The 21,654-nt window shown below is 45.2% G+C and overlaps 1 protein-coding gene across 1 annotated transcript in view; it reads right to left on the reverse strand.

The window, feature by feature from the left end:
• Window positions 4,296-21,654, reverse strand: part of HORMAD2 (HORMA domain containing 2) — a 67,923-nt gene continuing 50,564 nt past the window's right edge. The window contains exon 11 of the mRNA XM_005691624.2: window positions 4,296-4,524. Within this exon, the coding sequence (XP_005691681.1) occupies window positions 4,420-4,524 (105 nt within the window). The 3' untranslated portion in view covers window positions 4,296-4,419. The remainder of the gene's footprint in view (window positions 4,525-21,654) is intronic.

The raw sequence follows: 21,654 nt of genomic DNA on the forward strand, positions 1-21,654 counted from the left end.
CAGATGTGGGGAGGGCAGCCCATTGAGCTTCATCTGAAGCTTACCTCCCATCAGACTGTCTTGCGGGAAAGAGAGTCTCGATTTGGGAAAGGAGAGGGGAGGGTGGCTCGGGTGTTGATACAGGATCTCGGGGGTAGGCAAAAAGCCGCGCTGGGACCCTCAACTCCTGACATGAAGCAACGGGACAGGCCAAGAGCTAAAAATGAGCACCTGTTGAGCACCAGCTGTGTACATGCTGGACACTTAGCTTGAGTTGCTTGGTTTAATCTTCACAAGTGTGTCACTAGGTAGGCGCCACTGTTATCCTGAATAACCCGAGCTGGAGGAGGGAAATAGCCTATCTAAAAAATGCCAGCCAGGTTTGGCAGCCACACCCTAGCCTTTTCCTTAACAACCTTGCTCAAAGAAAGATGAAAACCTAACTGTGTCTGCTTACCCTGGAGCTGATCAGTAATTATTCAGACGGACTCCAGATGCCCCAGCCTTCTCCAGCCTTCAGGAGTCCTACAATCCCCAGTGAGGAGCCCCACTCTTACACCAGCTTTCTGTCCCCAAGTGCCTGAGTCCCTGAGGAACGGCGCATGCCCCACCAGCCTGCTCGGGCGTTCCCAGCTCTCTGAATCCGCTGCCTCGCCACTCCTGTCTCGGGGAAACCTTCTACAGCTGAGCCTCGGGGCACACTTAGGACAGGATGAAAGTGTTTAGGGAGACTTGTCCCCAAGGGGGTCCTATTGAGCAGATCTCACGTCCAGCTTCCGGCTGGGTTGTAGGGGTCAGTAGACCCTCTGCCTCCCCTACAGTAGGCTGCTGGTAACCGTGAGTCCGCCACCTCCAAGAGTCAGTCTCAACGACTTTGACACTCCCTGTTTGTAGAGATGTAGTCACCCAGGGGAAGTGATGTGAGTCGATTAGCACCTCAGGTCTTTCCATTTCTGGGTAGGATTTTGGCTTTACCATTGCCTAACCAAAGAGCCCACTAATTAAGGCCCTCATCCTAACGGAAACTGCTAACTACATAGCAAGTCTCAGCCAGGGCCTCATTACACAAACACACAACCACATTGAAAATATTACCTTTAAAAAATACATATGCACTAATAATTTCTGAAGGGGATACATTTGGAACAAACAGAGGCATCTCCTCGTTTGTACAGAATCTCGGACTCACGCCATGGGAGGGCTGCTCGTTGCTTTGATTCTTGCGAGTACAGTGCGGGTCTCATTTTATCATCTGGGTCTTCCTTCTCACTGAGGATCATCACCACTGAGATTTATTATCACCAATTATTTTTACTATAAATCCGGAAACTTCCTGGGAATCTCTAAAGATCCAGTACTACTCGGTTTGAAACCGTGAACTGACAATGTTAAGACAGCCTGAGAACTGGCTCTAATAGTGTTATTTTTTAAAAAATTTGTATATTATTTATTAACACATACATGTGGAATCTAGAAAAATGGTACTGATAAACCTGTCTGCAGGGCAGGAGTAGAGATTCAGACATAGAGAACAGACTTACGGACACAGTAGGGACGGAAGAAGGTAGGATGAACTGAGAGAGTAGCATTGAAATATATACGTTACCACGTGGAAAATAGCTAGCTAGTGGGCAGTTGCTGTTTAGCAGAGGGAGCTCAACCTGGTGCCCTGTGGCAAGCTAGAGGGCTGGGATGGGGTGGGAGGGAGGTTCACGAGGGCGGGAACATACGTATACCTGTGGCTGATTCACAGTGAGGTACGGCAGAAACCGACACGGCGCTGTGAAGCAATTATCCTCCCATTAAAAATAAAAAGAACAAAACATACGCGTCTTTGAACGTGTGTGAATGTCACTTCGACGCCGGTGAATCTTTCCAGGCTCTTCCTGGTAGAGGTGAGCGGGAGCATGAAAGCACCCTGACACCAGAGGGACCTTTGAGAAGGGAAATGAAGGTGCGGTTTTGGTGCCTGGCTTCAAAGGCTGGTGGCAGTCGTGAGCCACACCAACCCTCTTCCCAGCTAGACCAATTTTCTGTCAAGACAGAAAAACCGCAGCAGCCCAAGTCAAATTTCCCCTGCATACATTTCAGTTTAACGACATCCCAGTTTCCAGGCGGCCTGCGGCAGATCTTCGCAAGCGCCAGCGCTGTTGGGGTGAGGGACTGGCTAGAGCGCTTCGGTTTAGGCCCCCAGCTGGGGTCTGAGTTGTCCTTCTTTTCACCGAACTTCTAGCTTCATGATGAACTTGTGGTTGTTCATTCCGTTATTATTAAGGGCAGAAATGAATAAGCTACAAAAAGGGTTGTTTTTTTTTTTAAGTTTTTTTCCTCTCCCCATCCCAATAAATTATCCAGTAAATAGAATTGAACACCCTCCCATCTTGATAGCTGGCTGAACATCTGAGCTCTGCTATGTCAAATCAGCGAGTTCATGTTTTCATGGTTCTCAGATCCTCTTGACAACATGTCTCCTGGATGTGCCCAGCCGGGGCACAGTTCCAGCACCTCTCTGCTGCTGAGACACACACTTTCTCTCTCTCTCTCTCTGTCTCTCTCCCTGTTTCCATCAGACACACACATCCCGCCTGTTGGCATCCACTGCAGGAGGAGAGGGGTGTTAATAGAGACAAGAAAAGCACTGAGAGACTCTCCAGACAGATTCAGGCTCTAGACTTTGACTTAAAGGATCCCCCACCTTAGGCTAGGTTTATGAAAATTATAGATTGAGAGCTAAATTCCTCTTTTGAACAAAAGGGTTCTCTCTGAAATCCAGATTGACTAATTGCTGCCTGTAACTCGTCTGCTCTGAGAGTCAGAGCCTCCTGGGGTATTGACGAAGCTGCTTGGTGTTCAGACACCTGAGGCTCCGGGGCAGGCTCGCAGCCTCACAGGGTCTGCCCCATCAGATTTTGCCAGCCTGTGGCGTTCCGCTCCTCCTGGCACTGAGCGCAAGTGGCCTCCTATAGCCTTTGCCAGTCTGGTCTACGCTCTGCACTCTGGAGACACAGAACGAACCTAATCCCTCTACTAGACAGCTAATCTCTTCATAGGATTCTCTTAAGAGAAGTTATGGTGACTCAGGCTCCAGCTCCATCAAGGATATAATAAGCCCGTACCTTCCCCCTCCTCCTCCTCTTAGTGGCAGGGTGAGCTCATGGGAGGACAGTCCACATGCTGGGGGAAGGGAACTCGCTCCTCCCTGGCAGGCCTCGGGGCCACAACCCAACTCAGGACCCCAGTTGGGGGGCTGCCTGTGGGCAATCGGAAGCTGGAGAGCCTCCCAAAGGGGAGTGTGACCACCACAGGCTGCCGCTGGCTTGAGTGCACGTCTGGCCCCTGAGAGTCTCCTCTCAGCCCGGATCAGAGGTCTGTCCTGGGTTCTGAGTCTTTCATGTGCATTAGAACCCAGGGAGCTCTCCAGAGGGGTCCCCAGGGGTTCTGATGAATAGAAATGAGGCAGGCCTAGTAGTCTGCATTTTAACAAGCACTCCAGGCCCTGATATCCTTACTACACTGATCTGAATGAAGAAAACTAGATGAGCCAAAAAATACCTTGTGTTTTGATTTTATTTAACTGGAAAGCACACACATTTACAACATTTAACTTGTTGGTCCTATCCATTTAAATTGTTATTAAATTTCATGGTATATAAATAATTCAAATAACACTGACATTTATTATTCATCTGCTGCTGATCATTCAGTCTATTAGAATTCTTCCAGAATGACGGGAGGACTGGGGGCATCATCTGCAGGTTACAGACTGATGCGCTGAAGTTTGGGGTGGGGGGAGTGTGTCACAGGGGCTCTCGGGAGGGGCCCAGGTTCCTGTACTGCAGCCCGTTCCCGTCTCGGGCTGGCCAGCAGAAGAGGGCACAGGGCCGGCTTTGGGGAACTCTACAGGGAGACTACACTTCGGTCCAGCACTTGGCTGATGAACCTCGTGACTGAAGTTACCCCAGAAATCACACCTGGATCAGCACCGCCTCACACTCGCTATGCGATTCCGTGGGAATTCTGATGAACTGCAGAGGGATTCCAGCACACAGGTTACAACAAGTTAAAACCTTTTGTGGCTGTCTGAGTACCTGGGGAGTTGAATTATGCAAAGAAAACCCTCTTTCCTTTGAGAAGGACAGCTTGTTTCTCTCCCAAAGGGCCGCTGTGGTTCTTTTCCAGCCATAAAGGGTGTCTCATCTCTAACTCCGCCTCAAAGTACTGCTGGCCCCAAGCAGTCCTGGTGACCTCGTTTCTTTGTGGCCAAGTGAACCCGTGTCCTACCCGGTCATTCAGCACTTAGTGAATTAACACAGAAAGTTGAGCAACACATTTAGTAAAGGGTTTTGGTGATAGAAACTTACTTTCCTACTAAAACACTTCACGCACACTTGTTGCAAAATGAACTTATTTTAGAATAAAAGTAGCAAAGGCAGCCAAGTTTCACTTTCTGTCAGGGATGAAGACTTTCACTGGTTCGCTGACCTTCCTCTTCTTTCCGGATCTCTCAGAACTTTGCTGACTGCACACGAAATTCATCTTTTGCATCTGTGAGAATCACCAGAGAGAGGCACAGTTCAGCAGAGACTCTGATATCTGCTCAAGGCACACAACACAGACCAAGCGTTAATCCCCTGAGCGGCATAACGGATCCAAACCTGCCTTCCTGCGGGCTGGGCGAGCCCTGCTCGGGGGCCCTGCTGCCAGGAGCTGAGCCTGGCATTCCAGCTTTCAGGAGCTGAGGCCCCTGGAGGCAGCCAGGTTCGGGGACAGTTTCTTGGCTCTCTTTAGTGAATTCAGCACATCCAGTTCTTGAGAAAAAGAGCTGTCAAGAGGTGGGGCTAACAAGGAGCCATTAAGGGTCAGGAGAGATCTAGGGCACTGATAGCTTTAGAGGCAAATATAATTCAAGGCACCTTTTCAGTGAGCAGAATCATGCAGTCTTACCTTTTTTAAACTATAGGTTCATATTAACAAGGTGGGACCATGACCTTCTTTCTGCTTGATGAGAATTACATTACTGACGAAAGAGAATTCGGTTAGTGACTCATCATGGATATATATTTCTCCATTGGGCTCAGCTTTGGTAAAGATTTTAGAATTTATTTTTGCTTAACCGAGCGAACAACTCGATGTCAGACAATCCCTAATGCCTGGAATTCCAAGACCGGCATGGAGGACATTTTTATATTTTCCAGCCACTAGATGGGAGGAAAGGTTTTTCCATGTTCTCTGTTCTTTCTTTGGAGGAAAATGGAATAAGATACATATTTTTAAGCAAGACTTGTCAGAATATCTAGTAGAAGTTCCAACATTATTCTTTTCCTTTGTTATAGGTACAGGTTATTATTGTTGACATGCTTTTACTACAAAATAATGGAAGTATCAGTAAAGCAGCTAAGTACCATTGAGAACCAACGATTGGTTCTACAAACACCTAATTTCATCACCAGTTTTGCATTTTAGAAAATAGTTGAATTTCTGATCTCAGAAGCCACAAATTCCCTTTGGCTTAAACCAAGACATTGGCTATATGGAACAGTAAAACTGAGAAAATAAGTAGAGCTGCTCATCAAGTAACTGGTTTGCTTAGATATACAAAAGTTTGAAAGGTCTGCTCTAAAGGTAAGGAAATAGCAGCATAAAAACCCAAAGCACAAAAACCGACTTCTTTATCTGGGAGGTGAATCTGTTTCAGTGTAGCTGTAAGAAAAAATCTAGCTTTTCTAAAAATGCTGCTTGGGTATGCTTTCCATTCAAATGAAATTATCCCCACTTCTATCAAGTCAGGTTACACTGGGAAGGAGAGAAGATGGGTGTACAAGTTGGCCTGATGGTTTGATAGCTTTGTTCTCTTTTTCTTCTTTCCTCGAGTCAACCAGAGTTCTGTTACAAGCTTCAGAGCTTTACTTTCATTGCAGCGAATTCACTGAAACATCTTCATAACGTATACAAGGCAACTAGTGCGGTCTGGGAAGTCCAATGGTTCATAGGAAACTAGTGGGTTCGAAAGCAGGCATGTGATCAGTTGGGATGCTTCCTAACATCGATAAATAGTCCGTGTTCTGAACTATATAAACCCACAAGTTTTACCCATACAAAGCAACATTTGAGAAACATTTTTCAGGTGCGCTCCGACTCGCTGAGTTTGCATCGTTGGTGCCAAAGCCACCCAGGCAAACATTCCACTGGAGGTGTCCAAGTTAAAACCCTGGGATTCATCCACGGCTACTCCACTATCCTCACCCTGAAGTCTAACTCATCACCAATTCCAGTCGAGCCTACCTCTTTAATATCTTTCAGATCCATCCATTTTTCTCTCTCGCCCTGCCTCTGGTTTGCCATAGGCCAGTATCATCTCTCCCAACTCCTGGGTCTCAAACTCCCACTCTTCCTGCCTCTCCAATCCACTCTCCCAGTCCAGAGCCTATGTAGGCTCTGCTCAAATCTGACTACATGGCTCTCCTGACTCATCACCCACGTGAGTGACTTCCCACCGTTCTCAAGACGAAGCCCACACTCTCTGTGGCCCGGCCCATCTCTGCAGCTCCGCCTTGCTGTAGACTTCCTGGGCCAATCGCAGCTCTCACGTGGCCCCCGCTCGCCCCACGCTGGACCTGGCCCCTGGGGTCTGCTCCACACTTTGCTCCTGCTCTGTCACCGGGTGCCAGGAACTATTGGCCGAATGAATGAGTGTGCTCTGTGCTGGCACTAATACCGTGTCCCTGGTAATGCAAGAGTACATAAGACACAGTTGTTTCCAAGGATTGAATCTTGTAAGGGAGAGACATTAAGCACATGATTGCAAAATAAGGCAGTACAACATAGTAGACATTCATTCATTCAGCAATTACTAATGGAGTGCCAACTCTGTGCGTGGTATTGTTCTGGGTGCTTGGGGCGCATTAGTGAACAAACGAGATAAAAATCCCTGCCCTGTAGACTTTACAATCTGGCCATGTTACTTTTCGGCTTAACGATTTCCTATGGCATCTCACCACTCTTAGGCAAAGTCCATAGTGCCTACCTCGGCTTTTCGTACACCATCGGTGGTTCTGGGAAAGGGAGGGGCCCCAGAGGGGCTCTAAGACCCTGATGGCAGCTCTGCACTCATTCCTTCGGAAAATGCTCCTGCCCCCAACTCACACACGCATCCGCTGTGATGGGTCATTTGCTATTTGTGGGGGCTGCCAGCCCCTGAACACCCCACAGCTGGAGTTGCCACCTGCCAGGGCCTGGCTGTGCCCAGCAGTACCCGCTGAATCTCCTCTACTGTCTCACTCTCTGCCCGCTCAGTTTTCTCAGCACCAACGACTGGCAAATGGCCCATCACAGTGGACGCGCGTGTGTGTGCGAGAGCGAGAGCGAGAGCGAGAGAGAGAGAGAGAGAGAGAGAGAGAGAGAGAGAGCTGGGGCAGGAGCATTTTCCCAAGGAATGAGTGCAGAGCTGCCGTCAGGGTCTTAGAGCCCCTCTGGGACCCCTCTTTTTCCCAGAACCACTGATGGTGTATGAAAAGCCAAGGCAGGCACTCTGGACTTCACCTGAGTGGTGAGATGCCACAGGAAACTGTGACGCCAAAGCTTTGCCCTGACTCTGGACCTCTGCACACGATGCTTCGTCTGTTCAGCAAGCTCTTTCTCCCTCCACCGGTCCTCTTTTTGGCCTGATCAATTCCTGCTCTTTCTTCAGATGAAACATTATTTCCTCAAAAAGCCTTCCCTACCCTATTCCTGTTAAGTTAGGTACCCCAACCATATGCTGTTAATAGAGTCCCAGGAGATTAGGCACTTGCCTGCCTTGGTCGCAACTTGCATATAGTAGGGCCTGAATATGTTTTTTTTCCTATGAATGAATGAATGAATCCTCAACAACACTGCCTGCTGTGTAGAAAGGTGTGTGGAGGCATCAAGTGGAGGCAGGGCGGTGAGTCATGCTACTGGAGTAGTCACATGATAACCCTGGGCACCGATGCCGGAGAGATGCCAACAGTGAGAGAAGTATTGAGAAGACAGAGTCAGGAGGATGACCAACTGGACACAGTGGTAAAGGAGAGGTGGGTAGGTCAACAATGACTCCCCGTTTCTGGTTCAGCTAACTTCAGGGATGGAGGGACTGTTCTCTCAGGCAGAGAATGCTGAGGGTTTTGAACCTGCTGTGTTTGGAGTACTTGAGAAACCGCAAGTAGACATAGGGGATCGGCAGCTATGTACGGACTGGAGCTTGGGATGGAAGTCTGGGTTGGACATGTAAATGTGAGAGTCATCAGCATATGGAGGCTGATTAATGCTGTGGGTGTGGAAGAGTTTGCTTATTGAGAGATCAGAGCGTGAGAAGGGAAAGGAGGCCAGGATACAGCCATAAGGAACTCCAACACTTAGAGATTAGGTGAAAGAGAGACAACAAAGAAGGGTGAGAAAGAGACAGAGAAGTCTAGATTGTCCTACAAAGAAAGCCAAGGGAAGAGAGGTTTAAGAAGAGGGAATAGAGAAAATAAAAGCGATGAAGGCTCTTTTTTCCTGAAGTGTCAGGGGTTGCTGAGAAGTCAAGGATGATAAGGACAGAAATATGTCTATTTGATTTAGACGGGGAAGTTATTAGCTGCATTGTCTGGGGGGCAGACATCACCTTGAAGTCAGTTGAAGAATGCACAAAATATTAAAGACATTGAGACAGCAAGTATGCAAAGTTTTATAAAAAGTCAAGAGGGAGTGACCAGCTCAACCTGGGGAATTTAGAGAAGGCCCCTAAGCATAAGAGAAACATTGAGATGGGTCTTAAAGTATGGGTTCACTGCACTGGAGATGGGGAAAGTGGGTAAGAGAGGTCATTCTAGGTGGAAGGTTCATTCAGCATGTTTAAAGCACTGAGGTATGAAGAGACATGGAAGGGACATGCAACAGTGCGAAATGTCCCTTCATTAGATGGGCCCTTAGGGCGAGGTGCTACACATCAACACTCTCCTGTTAAAAATGTAAATTCCCCTCTAATTATTACTCAGTATGATATCAGTATAAGTCAGCTTATCAAATGGTCTCCTCACAGGCTTTGGGAAGAAGACAGATAAGTATCAACACAGAAAGAGCAGTCAGGGCGTCGTGCTTTGCATTAGGGGGTTGATCTGTCTGGGGAACAGAGCGGGTGGGCAGCCCCAGACGACCAGGGAATACCGTGAGAACTTTTTGTGCCTGGGGTGACAGTGCAGAGAATTTGTTTATTACTTCAAAACTATCTGCCAGGTCAGATCTGGCAAAATGTTTTCTGTTTAGAAAGTCAGTCCTTGCCAGCATAGATGTATATATAATCAAGCGTGAAGTATGGAATCTCTGGACTTAGAAGTTCCCAGATCAAGGACATTTATGGTTCAGAGAGGGTTTGTGCTCTTATAACTAAGTTATAGCCATGATGTTAGTTTCAAATCCTCTCCCTTAAAATGTATCTTTTTTTGCACAGTGAAAGGTAGATTAACAGCGATTATCCAATAAATGCTATTCGCACGTATGGAGCTTGTTGTTAACATTGTGATGAATGAGCGGTTAAGAAACCAAACGCTTAAAGGGAATGCTGACCTCCAGCTCCCGTGGAGCTGGGAGCTCTCCGATGCGTTGGGAAGTGTCTCGCATTTTCCTGGGATTTATGAAGAGTTTGCCCACTGTCTCAGGGTTCTGGACCACGTTTATCTCTCTTTGGGAGGTAAATATGTAGTCTCCTTAGAAATCACATATTTCCATTAATCTCTAGGGTTTATTCTATCAGTTCTTCCTTCCTGTACATTTTCTAATGCATCATGTGGCTTTAAAAGTTCCATAATTAATTCATTTACTCAGCCAATGTTTGGGGCATCTTCTCTGTGTCAGATATTGTGCTGAGCACGAAAGACACAAAGCTGATCAAGACATACTTCATGTCCTCCAAGAGATTATGGTGGGGAAACAAACTGGCTACAGATGAAATGATAGAGAGTCCTGTGTAGGGCACGGGGAAGGTTCCAAAAAGATCTTGTCAGCTCTTGCTGGGGAGGCCTAGCACGGCTTCAGAGAGGATGTGAAACCCGAACTAAGAATGGCGAGATGAGCAGACATTCACCAGGCAGATGGCATTAGAGAGAACATTCTAGACAAGAGAAGCACAGGGATGGGATAGAAAGCAGAATACCCTTGAGGACAGGGAATCGTTCAGCAGGACCAACAGGAAGGGCATAGGGTGGTGGGCTGGGTCAGACAGTGTCATTCTCCCAAGTATGGACTTTTTGTGCGGTCATGGAGTGCCTCCAAAGAGTTCTCAGAGCAGGTGTGTTGTGGAAAGGTCCTGATGGCAGCAGTGTAGGGGTGAGCCGGGGGCAGTGAGACGAGGAGCAGGAAGGTTACTTCAGGAGAGCTGATCCAGGGGAGAACAAGGGCCGCAGTGAGGCTAGACCAGGGCGGGCGATGGGGGCAGAGGAGAGAGAGAGTGAGGGTCTGGACCTGGACCCTGACACATCATTGCCATTCATTGCAATGGGCACAGAGATGGCAAAGGAAAGAAAGGAGTAAAACAAAATGACAAAAATGACCAATGATGCCATAATAGTAGTAATAATATAGTAATAATAATATAATAATAGTAAATAATCAAGATGGGAAATAGAGGAAGCTGAGGGGGTGGGTGGTAGAAGCAAGGTGGGGAGGGTGGGCGGAGAAGTAACTGAGTCCGGTTCCAAGATTCTGCATTGGAGGTGAGCTCTCCAAATGCAGATGTCCCCCAGGGCCCCGGCTAGGTGATCTGGAGCCCAGGAGGAGGGAGGGCACCGTGTCAGGAGCACAGGGAGGGTGTATTCACTTCACATCAAAGACCCCTGAGCTCCGGCAGGAAGGTGGGCGAAGTGGCTATAGGTACAGGTACCTCTTTAAACAGGGGGGCAGGAGGCTGACTGATTCGTTCCTGCTGGGCTTAGTCATTTCTGTGAAGTAGAGTTCAGGTCATCTGTTTAGCAAGGGGGTCAACTGTCTTGGGTGGCACTGAAGACACTTACATGGTGTAAGCATGGAGAGGGGGAAGGAGCCACTGATGGACCTTCAAAACTAATAGTTACTGCTTAGGGTCCAGGTAACTAAGACACAGCACCTTCAAATGAAAAAATGTGACTTTGACATATGAAACATTTTGCTCTTCTTTTTACAACCATTTGAATGCTTACAATAGACTTGCTAAGAACATCATAAGTGTCATCTCATGTATTCCTTGCGACAACCATGTGAGGACAGAGAAATTTCCTCCTCTCTTACAGATGTAAAAACTGAAGCTCAGAGAAATGAAATGACTTGTCCACTTCACACATTTAGTAAGTGGAAGTCTTGAACACAGGTCTGCTGACTTCAAATTCAGTACTTTTTATAATCTGCTTTCAACCCAAAGGGGAAACAAAGATAGGAGAACCCAGCCATCAGAACTCTGGGTAGGGCTCCTCGGTTTCTGTCTGAGGCTGACCGTTGTTGGGCACAGCCTGCTGGGACCTCAAACGAAAAGCTAAAGCTGAGTTCATTAATCTTCCTTTGGAACCAATTTTTCCTCCTGACTTTTCAATTTCTGTTAATCACCATTTCCCAGTCATCAAAGGTGGAAAACACGGTCACCCTAGACTCCTCTCTCATTTCCTAATGCCCACACAGCGCTCTTGCAATGAGTGCGTGAAACAGTACAGATGAGCACAGACGGGCGCCTGGCCCGTCTCCCACGTGCAAGTCCTTCAGCGCCTGGTGGCTGTCGTCATTCCTACTCCAGCCAGACTGGATCCTTGCGGTAGGCTGAGAAGGGCCACCAAAAGCTGTCCATGTCCTAGTCCCTGGAGCCTGTGAACAATACCTTATATGGCAAAAAAGGCATTGCGGGGGCAGTCTCTGCAGGTGTGCCTGAGGGTCTTGAGATGGAGAGGTTATCCTGGATTATCCAGGTGACGCTGCCCATGAGCACGTGTGTCCTTATAAGAGGGAAGGAGCGGGAGACTGGAACACTGACAGATGAGGGAGAGACCGTGTGACCCCTGAGGCAGAGACTGGAGCGATGTGGCCATAAACCGAGGAGTGCCAGGGCCCCGGCATTTAGAGGAGTGTGGATTGCTTTCGGCCCAGTGACTGAGTCTGGGATTTCTGGCCTCTAGTGAGAGAATACATTTCTGATGTTTTAAGCCACAAGATTTGTGGTCATTTGTTACAGCAGCCCTAGGAATCTAACACAGTTATTCCCCCAAAACACCTCATTCTCTCCCCTCTTCTTTATTTCTTCCACGTTTCAGAAGACAGAAATCTTCTGTTATTAATATTTACCCTCCTAGGTTTTGAATAATTCTTTCAAGGTCAATCTCTAAAAGTATTTCATCCACAAAGTCTTTCTTGTTTCTTTAATCTGATATGAATTTTCTTTCTTGAGCAAACACCCACAGCACATTTTTTGTAATTATGTTTTCCTGACGGCATTAATATTTGTAAACAATCTGTCCTTTACCTAGAACAGGGTTTTAAGTTCTTTAGGAATTAGTTTATATTAATATGATTTTTAGACTCCCTGCAATGCTTTACATGGTGTCTTTTACACACACCAGTAATTCTTTTGCTATCTATCGGAACTACTTACAAAAGTATTCAATTACATAGTTATTCACACATCCTAAAGCTGCACCGTCAACATGCGTGACCACTTAAATTTAGTCGACATTAATTAAAATTCAGAATTCGGTTCCTCAGTTGCCTTAGTCACATTTCAAGTGTTCAGAGGCCACCTGTGGGTGCTCAATTCACGTGCAGAATAACACGTATCAGACGCCACAGGTACAGAACCCTGTCATCGTCAGTGACGTTCTCCTGCACAGAAATGCTTCACAGAGGCCATCTGACACTAATCCAAGCAGACACGCTTCCTAGGGACCTTGGTGACAGTAGTGACATTAGAAACAAATTTTCCTCAAAAACGCAAAGAACCATTTTACTTTGTAAAAAAGTCAGAACTCTCCAAGATTACTTTATCAAATCAATGCAATCCCAACCAATATCCCATTAATATGTCTTTTGGAACTGAAAATGATTCTAATGGTTGTCTAAAAGTGAAAATATACAGAAAAATCTTTAAAATACTAAAAAAGAACTATGGGGGGCGGGGGGAAGAGTTGGTTTTCCGGACTGCAGACACAGAGTAATTAGAGCACAATAGCAATAAGAACAGACATATCAATCAGCAGAACAACAGACAATAGCAAGTCTAAAAACACACTATCTAGGATTCTTCATTTATGATAGAAGCAGCATTCAGATTAGCAGGGAAAGGGTAGCAATTCAACACCACCACAATGGGAAGACTCTCTCACACCAGGAAAAACAAAATCCAGCTAGCTTAGGGAGCCAAACGTAAAACCTAAAATTAGTTTATTAGAAGAAAATGTATCAGTAGAAAACCTTCTTAGAAGAAAATATGGAAAAACACGTTTATAGCTTTAGCATTGCAGAAACTTAAAAAAAAAAATGTTTATTTATTTGGCTGTGCCGGGTCTTAGTTGCAGCATGTGGGATCTAGTTCCCTGGTGGGGGATTGAACCTGGGCCCCTTAGGGGGCGCCGAGTCTCAGCCACTGGACCACCAGGGAAGTTCCTCCAAAGACCTTTCTAAGCAAGATATGAAATGGTAAAACCATGGAAAGTTATCCTGTGTTCCTAAATTGGAAGACCTAATGTTGTTAAGCTGTCAATACTACCCAAAACAATCTACAGATTCAATATAATCCCTGTCAAAATCCTAGTGATTTTTTTTTTTCTCAGAAATAGAAAACTTCATTCTAGAATTCATATGAAATCTCAAGGGACCCTGAATTGCCAAAACAACCTGTATAAAGAAGAACAAAGGGATAGGCCTCACACTTTTGATTTCAAAACAACTACAAAGCTAGTGATCAAAATGTTGTATTGGCCCAAAGACAGACATACAGACCAAGACATAGAATAGAGTCCAGAAATAAACCCTCACATATGTAGTCAGATGATTTTTGACAAGGATGTCCAGAGGGGATGCCCCATGGAGACTGATTTTTGACAGAGGGCATGCCCAGTGGGGAAAGGAAAGTCTTTTCAAGAAATGATGTGGTAGACCTGGATATCCATGTGCAAAATGATGAAGTTGGACCCTTGTACCACATACAAATATTAACTCAAAAGGAACTGAAGCCCTAAACATAAGAGCTAAAACCATAAAACCCATAGAAGAAAATGAAGGGGGAAGTCTCATGACATTGGATGGGGCAAGACTTTCCTGGACATGACACTAAAAACACAAGCAACAAAAGGAAAAACAGGTAAATCTAACTTCATCACATTAAACCCTTTCGTGCACCAGAGGACACTACCAAGAGGTGGCCTAGACGACCCATGGAATAAGAGGAGATATTTGCAAGTCACATCTTATAAGACATTAACATCCAGAGTATATAAAAAACCACAATTGCAACAAAACAATCTGATTAAAAAGTGGGTGAAAAAGAAAATATACAAGTGGCACAAAAGCAAATGAAAAGATTCTCAACATCACTAATCATTGCGACTGCTGCTGCTAAGTCACTTCAGTCGTGTCTGACTCTGTGCGACGCCATAGATGGCAGCCCACCAGGCTCCCCCGTCCCTGGGATTCTCCAGGCAAGAACACTGGAGTGGGTGGCCATTTCCTTCTCCAACGCGTGAAAGTGAAAAGTGAAAGCGAAGTCGCTCAGTCGTGTCCGACTCTTAGCAACCCATGGACTGCAGCCCAACAGGCTCCTCTGTCCATGGGATTTCCCAGGCAAGAGTACTGGAGTGGGGTGCCATTGCCTTCTCCTCACTAATCATTAGGGAAATGCAAATCAAAACTACAGTGAAATATCACTTCATACTCATTAGGATGGCTATTAGTGAAAAAATAGGAAAATAACAAGTATCGGGGACACTGTGGAGAAACTGGAACCCTTATGCATTGCAGCTGGGAATGTAAACCAGTGCAGCTGCTAGGGAAAACAGGACGGCAGTTCCTCATGTGATCAAAAACGTGATTACCACGTGACCCACCAACTTCACTTCTAGGTACATGTCCGAAAGAACCCAAAGTGTGAACTTGAACAGATATCTCTACACTCATGTTAATGGCAGCATAATTCACAACAGCCAAAAAGCGGGAGCAATCTCAATGCCCAGAGATGGATGAACGGGTAAACAAAATGCAGTGGATACAAACAGTGGAGTATTGTTTAGTCTTAAAAAGGATGGAAATTCTGACACATGCCACAACACGGATGAACCTTGAAGACATTACGCTAAGTGAGATAAGCCAGGCACAAAAGGACAACTAGTGTTACATGGGTTTTCTAAATATACTAACAAGGAGAAATCTCTAGGACATATGTTAAGTGAAGAAAGCAAGTTTCAGGAAAAGATGCCATTATCCCACTGATGCTTTTAAAATATCCATAAGTGTATGCATATATGTGTAGGTATATATACCACATAGGCATACATTCCTATACGCGCATATAGTGCTATCCAGTAGAAACAGATGCAAGACACCATTACAAGCCACATATAAAATTTAAAATTTCCTAGTAGGTACACTGAAAAAAGTAAAAGGAAACAGATGAAATTAAATTTTAATAATTATTTGATCCCATATATAAAAAATATTATTTCAATATGTAATCAATATAAAACTGAGATATTTTGCATTTTTTATACTATGTCTTTACAGTCTGGTATGTATTTTCCACGTACAGCACATTTCACCTCAAGTTAGCACATTCCAAGTGCCTTACAGCCACCTGCAGCTCCTGGCCGCCATGCTGGACAGCACATCTTGTGTGTTTTCAACTCAAAGCCAGTGATATGCACTATCCTTATTGGTGGTTTTTAAATTATCTGTGAGAATGTATTCATGTGTAAATTGTATTGGGTTGACCAAAAAAGTTCATTTGAGTTTTTTGAAACATCTTACAGAAAAGCCCAAACAAACTTCTTGGCCAACCCAACAGAATTAGTTGCATTAGAAATTTGAAGTTCCGTATTCGTTTATTCTGTTAAAACTATATCTTTTATTAATTGCTGTTTATAACCAACAATCTTTATCTCTTTGTTTTCCTTTATTTCAATGTGATGAAAGTTTTACTACATTATTTTAATTCGTAAACTGGGAAAGTCATAAGAGAACATTAAAAGCCTTAAAATTTTTGTGGTTTACCTTTTACAATTATAAAATATTCTAAAATATTATTAGATACTTTTCAATAGAAAAATGTCAGCTACTTTCCTACTTCCACATGCCTGAGTAATTAACTATTAATTCTGTGGTAACTAAAGTAGAAATATAAAACACATATAAACACATTCAAGCACATACTTGAAGTAATTATAAAAATGAAACAGTTGTTTTCAGTTTGCGGCATGTAGGAGGAAACGTACAGGCGATGACATGATGATGTTATTAGATGTGCTAAACTTGACATAGGTTTGCTGATTCTTCAAAAATGAGATGAACAGATAATAGATACAGAATTGGAAATGATACCCGCTTCTCATAGACTCGCTATGTAGTATGTAGGTCATTTGCTTGAGTCTGAGTCTCTGAAAAGCGCTTCAGCAGGTGTTAAAAGAAACAGAGTATAACCGTAAGTACAGAAATGACTATAGAGACGGGCCCCGCAAAACAGGCAGGAAAGGGCCACGGTGGCATGAGGACCATCTGAGGTGGGAGAGCTCCTACTGGTGTGATGTCCAGACCTTGGGTCCTGACTGCCTGCTCCCGCTGGCAGGAAAGAGAGGGCAAAGCTGCTGACACTTAGGAGCTCTGGCACCCCCGAGACAGTTCTTGCCTACAAGGCGGAGGCAGAATGGCAAAGATCCCTTCACTGAGAAGTCAGATTTTCACTTTAAACTGGCCCTAAGTTCACTTGAAGAAACCAAGGAAGACAACAACAACTAAAAAGAAGTAGTTGAGTGTTTAGAGTGTGGATAGGTTTTATATGAGGGACAGACACCTAACCTTAAGTTGTATTTTGCTTTTTCAGCAAACAGTGAACATTTTCCAAGTTTTAAACAGAAAATGAAAATAATCATACCTCTCTTTCTGATCTACTTTTATTTGCTAATATAGTTGAATCCTTTCCTATAATTAATGGAACTTTGCATGGCATCAGTTCAGTTCACATCTAGTTATTTAACTGCCTGATTCCTTTTCCTGGATTTTATTTATCTCTTGCAATAACTAGTACAGTCACATGGTATGAAATTCAAAATGCAAAATAAAGGCGCACAGTGAGCTTCTCCCTGCCACTCAGTGCCCTGTCTAGAAGGCAACCTCCACCAGTTTCTTGGACAACTTCTCAGAAACTGTTGTGTTTCCATTCTGAAATTAACTGTACAGGTGGTGCTAGTGGTAAAGAACCTGCCTGCCAGGGCAGGAACCACAGGAGATGTGGGTTCAATCCCTGGGTTGGGAAGATCTCCTGGAGGAGGGCATGGCAACCTACTCCAATATTGTTGCCTGGAAAATCCCATGGACAGGGAGCCTGATGGGCTACAGTCCATGGGGTCACTAGGAGCTGGACACGACTGAAGCAACTTAGCACGCGTGTGCCGCTAAAAAACTTAAAACTGCTAGGAAAAAGCTCGCGGTATCGTCCTCTTCAAGTTGTTTCACTAGAGCTGGATCAGGCCTGGACTGATGAGGAAGCGAAGGGTTGTGACCAAGTCCCCGACCTCGCTGCAGGGTCACGCCTGGTCTCATAGCACGTGAAGGTGGGCTTTCTTCCCGCTGCCTGCAGTTACCAGTTATCTTCCCCATCTGGAGACCCCATGTTTTCCTCCTAAACATGGACTAAAGGAAGTGAGAGAACCAGACTGTATGAGGGTAAGAATGAGGGTGAGGCAAGCAGAGGTTCAGGTAGCAGGCCGAGTACCAGATCCAGGTCCCAGGCGTTCAGGTGATGATGCAGGAGGCCTGGGCAGCAGAACGTTGCACGGTGGTGAGGAACACAGACGTGGGACAGTGAGCTCTGGCCAGTATCTACCTCAGGTAGGATGAAGTGAGGGCTAAATCTAGATACAAGCAGGATGCTGTAGGTACACAGAGGGAGAGAGAGAATGGGGGGAGGGGCTTTATCAATCAGCCCAGGGCTGCTTGAGCATGTCAGTCGAGCGTCTTCTCAAAACAGCACACGTTTTTCCCTGACTCATGAAAACCCAGAGCTGGGAGAATGCCAGACCCATGTGCTGAAGCTCAGTCAGTAGGGAAGCCTTTAAAAACCAATATGGGGAGGAAACACTCAGAACTTGCACACGCACAAAAATGTAGGGATTAATAATAAGTCCCCCCCCTCAGCTTACGACTGGACTCAGAACCAAAACAAAACACTCATTTTCAAAAGCTTTACTAATTAATTAAAATCGAGGCTGCCAGGCGTTGCTCGCCTCCAGGGGGCGCCATTCACATCGCTGCCCGTGACTTCGGTAGCCCCTGGAATTGTGCAACGTTGTCGACGTAACCTTGCGTGCGTGGCAACCCTATGAGGACAAACGTCACTTTTTGCGCGACCACTTCCTAAGTTTCTCCATCTCTACTTTTCTACTTGGGATACAAGATTTTCCTTTGGGCTAATATTTTCTATGATAAGAAGAAATCAGATATGTAGAAATATGAATATGCCTTCTTAAAACTGCAAGTTTGTTGAGTATAAACTGCAGTGTAGCTATGCTACAGAATGTGGCTAGATTATATACCTAAAATATGGCATAGTGTGCATAAAGATTTTCCATGATGGGGTAGGGCTGCTCGGTTTCAAATATTATTTATTCAGAAATGTAAGGCTATTTCAAATCAAGTCAGCCAGAGAACAGCGTGGAATGGTATTATTGTTGCAGGGCGTCCGGCACATACATTGTCATTCTGAGGGTTTTAGGTTTATGATTCAAAGTTGAAAGTTTCACAAGAAGAGTTTTCCTGATTTCCCCTCAGCACGTCTCATTTCACGGCCATTGTCAAATCCAGCGGGGTAAGGACGTCTACCCATTTGAGAAACAATATGCCGGTGGGTCACGTGAGAGAATAAAACAACAGTGTGGAAAAAGCTTCTGTGCATGTTTAAAGTTATGCCAGCATGGTTCATAATTCCTCGGTCGAATATTCCTGGTCCGGAAGCGGCCAGCCACGTGAACTCAAGAAACATTTGTCATTGTTAGATACAGCTGTGTTCTGTTCTCTGTGTTTTGCATTAACTGGTGAATATGCAGGTACTGATCTTTTTTAAGTTGTTGGGGCTGGGTGTTTTTGGTTTTGGTGGGTAAGTATTGAGCTAATTCCTAGTGGTTTTTAGAGTTTACCCACATTTTCCCTTTTTGTGGAAATATTTACGCTGGGGATTTCCACTAAGGGGATTCGAGTTAGCAGAGCTCTTTGGGGTATGTGTGTTGGGGGGATGATGGAAGGGACATAGCAGCCGAGGCCATAGTTCTATTAGTGCCTTTTTATTTTCTTGCCCCACTCAGAGTGTTTCCATACACATAAGACCTAATCTAACAGGTTCTCATGGAATATTATATACATAAAATAAGATCATGGATTTGAAAACGTTTGGCACAGTATCTGGTACATGTTAATCACTCAATACAAATTGATTGTGTCTAGCTGCCTGATTTTGCCTGATTTTGGTGAATATGTGGTTGCTGTAGGTGAAATGTGCCCTAAACTGGTGTACCAACTTTTAAAAACCTACCTTCTCTTGGGGTATGAGAAGTATACAGGATCTCCGAGTGATAAGTGAAATTATATATTTAATAATAGCCCTCCACTTCAAGTTTCAGCTGCAAACCTGTCGTGTTCCTGTAAGTGCAGCAGCGGCACTGAACACTGAAAAGCATAGAAACGGAGCCATCCTCTCAAATCCCACCCAAGAAGCCATGAGTCTGCTTGAGAAATCATTCATCTGGTTATTTTCACGGTATAGTGCAAAGACTGAGAACTAGGGGGCTGGGTTCCATCACTGACTTGCAAGTTTCCATCACAGTTAAAAAAAAAAAAAAAAAGGGAGGGGGATCATATTTGCCATGGACCAAACAGCAATGCTTTGAGGATTAATGACATAATGTCTGTAAAGAGGTTGGAGCTCCTCGGAAAAAAGACACTACATAAATATAAAGTAGTATTAATATTTAGGCTTAGTCCACAATGTGAGACCTGCTTTCTCCAGCTCATGAGGTCACCAGCAGTTTGGTAACGTGTGCTCAGACACCCACAGAGGAGCCTTGTTCACTTCCTCGTGAGTGGGCCATAGAGCTAATCTGGACCCACCTGGCGGGGGCACCCATGGAGGCCGCGCCCCCTTCCCACGGCCTCTGAGTGGGCACAGATGGAGCGAGCCGGTTCCCTGAAGGGATGAGACATGGCCGAGGGCGCACTTCAGCAGCATGCAGGGCTTCCCAAGAATGCAGTGGGAGTTTGGGAATGTTTTGGCTTAGAATTAAACAAAAGTCCAGTCATATTGTATCTTGATTTAGAAGAAGGGCTAAATTTGCCTTTCTCAGACAAAGAAAATTGGGATTAAGAGTAGGAATGAGAAAGCTGCCTCTTGGAGTGGTTAGTTTACGTCTCTAAAGGGTTTGGAGGCAGACTTGGGTATTTCTGTCCTGGGAAAGCTGTGCTCTCCAGGGACTGTCTGCAGGCCCTTTGATGACTGCTTTCTGTCTCCTCGTCAGCGCTTCGTCTCTGTGAACTGGTTATCAAGGGTGATCTTGCAGAGGTCTAACTGAATGACAAAATATCTCCATTTCTCAGTTTTAAAAGATAAAGTTAATTTTGCACCTCGGGCATCAGAAACCACCATCTTCAAAAAATGTAAAGTTCATGAATTTACCAAAAGCCCTGGAACTTGATAGCGATTCTGAGGCTGTGGCCATAATATCAAACTATTTGAGCAAGAGATGGAGAATGTGAAGAAATATTTCTTTTTTTTTAAAGCTGGGTGTTTTGTTTCTACATTGATGTAGGTTGCATATTCTTTTAGAAATGATTTGGTTTCTTTGTCCACTGCTTTCTGTGGTATTTCAGACTGACTGATACTGACAATAGGTGCTTCTGTAGGAGAAAGGAAACAGAAACAAATTGGAAAGCTTTTTCTAAAAAAATTATTGACCCTAGTGGTGCTTCCTCAATGAGCAGTTCGGTCCTCACGCCCATGACGCGTGTAGCAGAGCCAGAGAGGCTCGTGCACGGGGGGTGTCAGGGCCTGGGCATAGGGAGGAGGGTGACCCCACGGAGGACAGGCCTGGCGCGAAGAGTCAGAGGCTGAATGGGGCAGGGTATGGGAGACTCTTGGGGCGTCAGAGCCTGAGCAGGGTGACATGGGTACCTATACGTGTGTGGGGAAGATGGCGAGGATGGGAGGTTGGTTACATTCGAGAGGATGAATACCATAAGTAATATGTTAAGTATAATGGGGGCCAGGTTTCTCACTGATGGAGAAAGAAGTTACAAATATGGAAAGAGATAAAGCCAGAATTTCTATGGGATCAGATGGGAACTGGTGGTAGAGCTGTGAGTTCACAGATTCATGATAAGAAAATAATTGTGTCTTGGACAGTGGAGGAGGAGTGGGGATGAAGGCCTGATTACCGTGGCATGCAAAGAGAAGAGAAAGGGAAGTGGGCACAGCAA

This window comes from Capra hircus, chromosome 17, assembly GCF_001704415.2.
Source record: "Capra hircus breed San Clemente chromosome 17, ASM170441v1, whole genome shotgun sequence".
NCBI lineage: Eukaryota > Metazoa > Chordata > Mammalia > Artiodactyla > Bovidae > Capra > Capra hircus.